The sequence below is a fragment of the Haplochromis burtoni genome, unplaced genomic scaffold (assembly GCF_018398535.1).
Source record: "Haplochromis burtoni strain Fernald_Lab_line unplaced genomic scaffold, NCSU_Asbu1 Contig_3278, whole genome shotgun sequence".
Lineage (NCBI taxonomy): Eukaryota > Metazoa > Chordata > Actinopteri > Cichliformes > Cichlidae > Haplochromis > Haplochromis burtoni.
In genome coordinates, this window is record NW_024585639.1 from 3,458 (window position 1) to 6,012 (window position 2,555).

Here is a 2,555-nt window from a genome sequence, read left to right on the forward strand (position 1 = left end):
ATTCATCGGGCCAAATATCAAGGAGAAATTAAAAATGCATGCCGTGTTTTTGAACACCCAGCCACAAACATCTGCTGCACATACACTAGTAGAAGTAGACTAGTATTAGCAGATGTTTTCCAGGTGGTTGCTCCCAAACCTGTCTACATGTTTCAGCATTAATGGTCTCTTCACTGATGTCCAGGTAGCCAATGCCATGTGCACGAGTCCACCCCAGATGGTCCCTCTCTTCTGTAACTTTGAGGATGTGGTCCATGATTTCTAAGATGAATTTCAGGTGGTGATCGGTCAGACCACACAACAGTTTTGGACTTTGTGTCAGTCCCACGGTCCCAGAGAGGGTGGTGTCGTTCCTGGATCTAGTTTGGTTTTCTGTTCACTGTCACAGCGTCGTCTGTTTTCAGTGTAGCCCGAGAGTCCAAAGATGATGATCACTCAGTGTGTGCAGAGATATCTCCAGATTCTCTTTAAATAGAGCAGATGATGGAAACCCTACAATGTTTGGACAAAGATTGTTCCAGAAGTGTTGTTGTTTGTTCACATTCGAATGTGTAAACCTGAGCCATTTCAGAGCACAGAGGCTTTTTCCTGACCACACTTCCAAAGACTCAGCTACCTCTGGGGCTCTTTTTATGTTTTATCATATCATATCATTATATATCATTTCTGTTACCTGTTGCCAGTTTATCTCCTTGATTATAACATACTTCACCAGATATTTGTATTCATTGCATAATATCTTCAGTCTTTTTTGTCTCTGTCTCAAATGTTCTGAAATGTGTTCCTGGCATGAAATTCAATTTTTTTTTCATATAATTAAAATGTCTCCGTTTTAATATTTCATTTTTTTTGTCTTTGTACCATTTTATTTAAATATACATTTTAAATGTATGTTTAAATTGTTGTATATTGTTTTTACACGACAAACAGAATTCAGATGCTTTAGAAATGTGGTGGCGTTATTGAAAGTAGTAATGATCTCATATTTTGTTTTTATCTAAAGGAACCAAACACCTTTAATCAAGATGGAGAGCGAGGAGATAAGACAACGAACACCAAATAACAACAGCCCAACAAATGATCCCATAAAACCACCATCACGAGCAGCAAGAAAACTTGATGCTTAGAAATATTTACTCATATATGCTTAGAAGTATATAATCATTTGTAGATTGAAAGAATGTCTCATCCTAGGAGGTCTGTAACAACTCTGTGTAGCATGAAGAGGGGGGTGCGTTCACTCCTCTACAGAGTGTTCTGGCATAGATCACACACCTCCTAGGAGAGGTCGTATCTTCTCTTGCTGATATATGGTATAGCAAACACACGTATATCTGTTTGAGTGTAAGAGCCTTTTGTGTGACCTAATTATTTGTCATGTCACATTTTTTATTCTATTTGAAGCACAACTGTATTAAATTGTATTGATTAACAGTAGCAACATGTTGTAACAGTAGAGAGCTGTTGCTCGTTAAAACGAGTGCTGCAGCATTTTTATCAGGATGAGTTTTGGACTTTGGTCGTTGCAAATTTGATTCTTTTCTTTTTCTGGCATTTCGCTGAGATTTGCTGCTGTGCTTGGGATTGTTATGCTGCTGCAAGAACTTTATGTCAAATTTTAATTCTTTTTTTTCAAGTATTTTCAAGTATTTCGCACCTTAAGTGAACATTGTTGTGGACTACATTTTTTATTAGCACTTTTTAATATTTTTGTTATCTTCTTTTGAACACCACACTAAAAAACTGCATTACTGTAACTTTCTATTTTTACATTGACAATGAAGCTGTTGAATCTTGAACTGTGTGTTGACACATATTTGTTTAGTGTAGGTTTTTATTGTAATGGTTGAAGCACTTTTAACATTTTAATTTCAAAATCATTGATTATGATAAATGATCACACAGCAGTCTTAATGTTTGGGTTTCTTTTTCTAGGTTTGGATGAAAAATCTGGATCTATCACCAGAGAGTTTAGTATGTTTGCTTTCACATATTTATAAATTCCTGTTCAGTCTGTTTTACCTTTATAGTGCTTGACTTTATTACATCTTTCTCCGTCTTTTTCTTAAGATATTCATAATCGCATCTGTGGTTGTGGCCTGTGTTACTGCGTGTAACTGTTTAATGTCCAAAATAAATAAATAAATAATGCAAATTTTCTGGCTTGTCTCTGTTGTGCTTTTTATCCTTCTGTTGTTAGGTCCAATCCAGTGTACCACAAACTCAGATACTTTGCTCACTTTCAGTCCTTTTACTGCACTCTGAGTACTTTAATCACGCAGTTATAATTCAATAACTGTGAGTGAGATCAGACAAGAAGCAGCATGAGACGTCTTTGCACAGCTATTTATTAACTTTGGTAAATAATAGATGCCATATTCACAAATGTGAAAAAAGTGTGTGATGCGGATTTTCACCTGCTATTTCATTAAAAATGGCCACGAGGTGGCGCTTTACATTCAAGATTATAACCTCTTGTCTCGTTAATTTAATTTGACTTGAATCTCTTTCCACTTCTGTCAAACCACCAAACAAAAATATATTTTAGTCCCCTG

At 36.0% G+C, this 2,555-nt stretch overlaps 1 protein-coding gene across 1 annotated transcript in view; it reads left to right on the forward strand.

Moving 5' to 3' along the window:
- Window positions 1-2,177, forward strand: part of LOC121813892 (OX-2 membrane glycoprotein-like) — a gene marked incomplete at its 5' end in the record, with an annotated part of 5,630 nt that extends 3,453 nt beyond the window's left edge. The window contains one exon of the mRNA XM_042217854.1: window positions 1,004-2,177. Within this exon, the coding sequence (XP_042073788.1) occupies window positions 1,004-1,127 (124 nt within the window). The remainder of the gene's footprint in view (window positions 1-1,003) is intronic.
- Window positions 2,178-2,555: the final 378 nt, after the last annotated feature.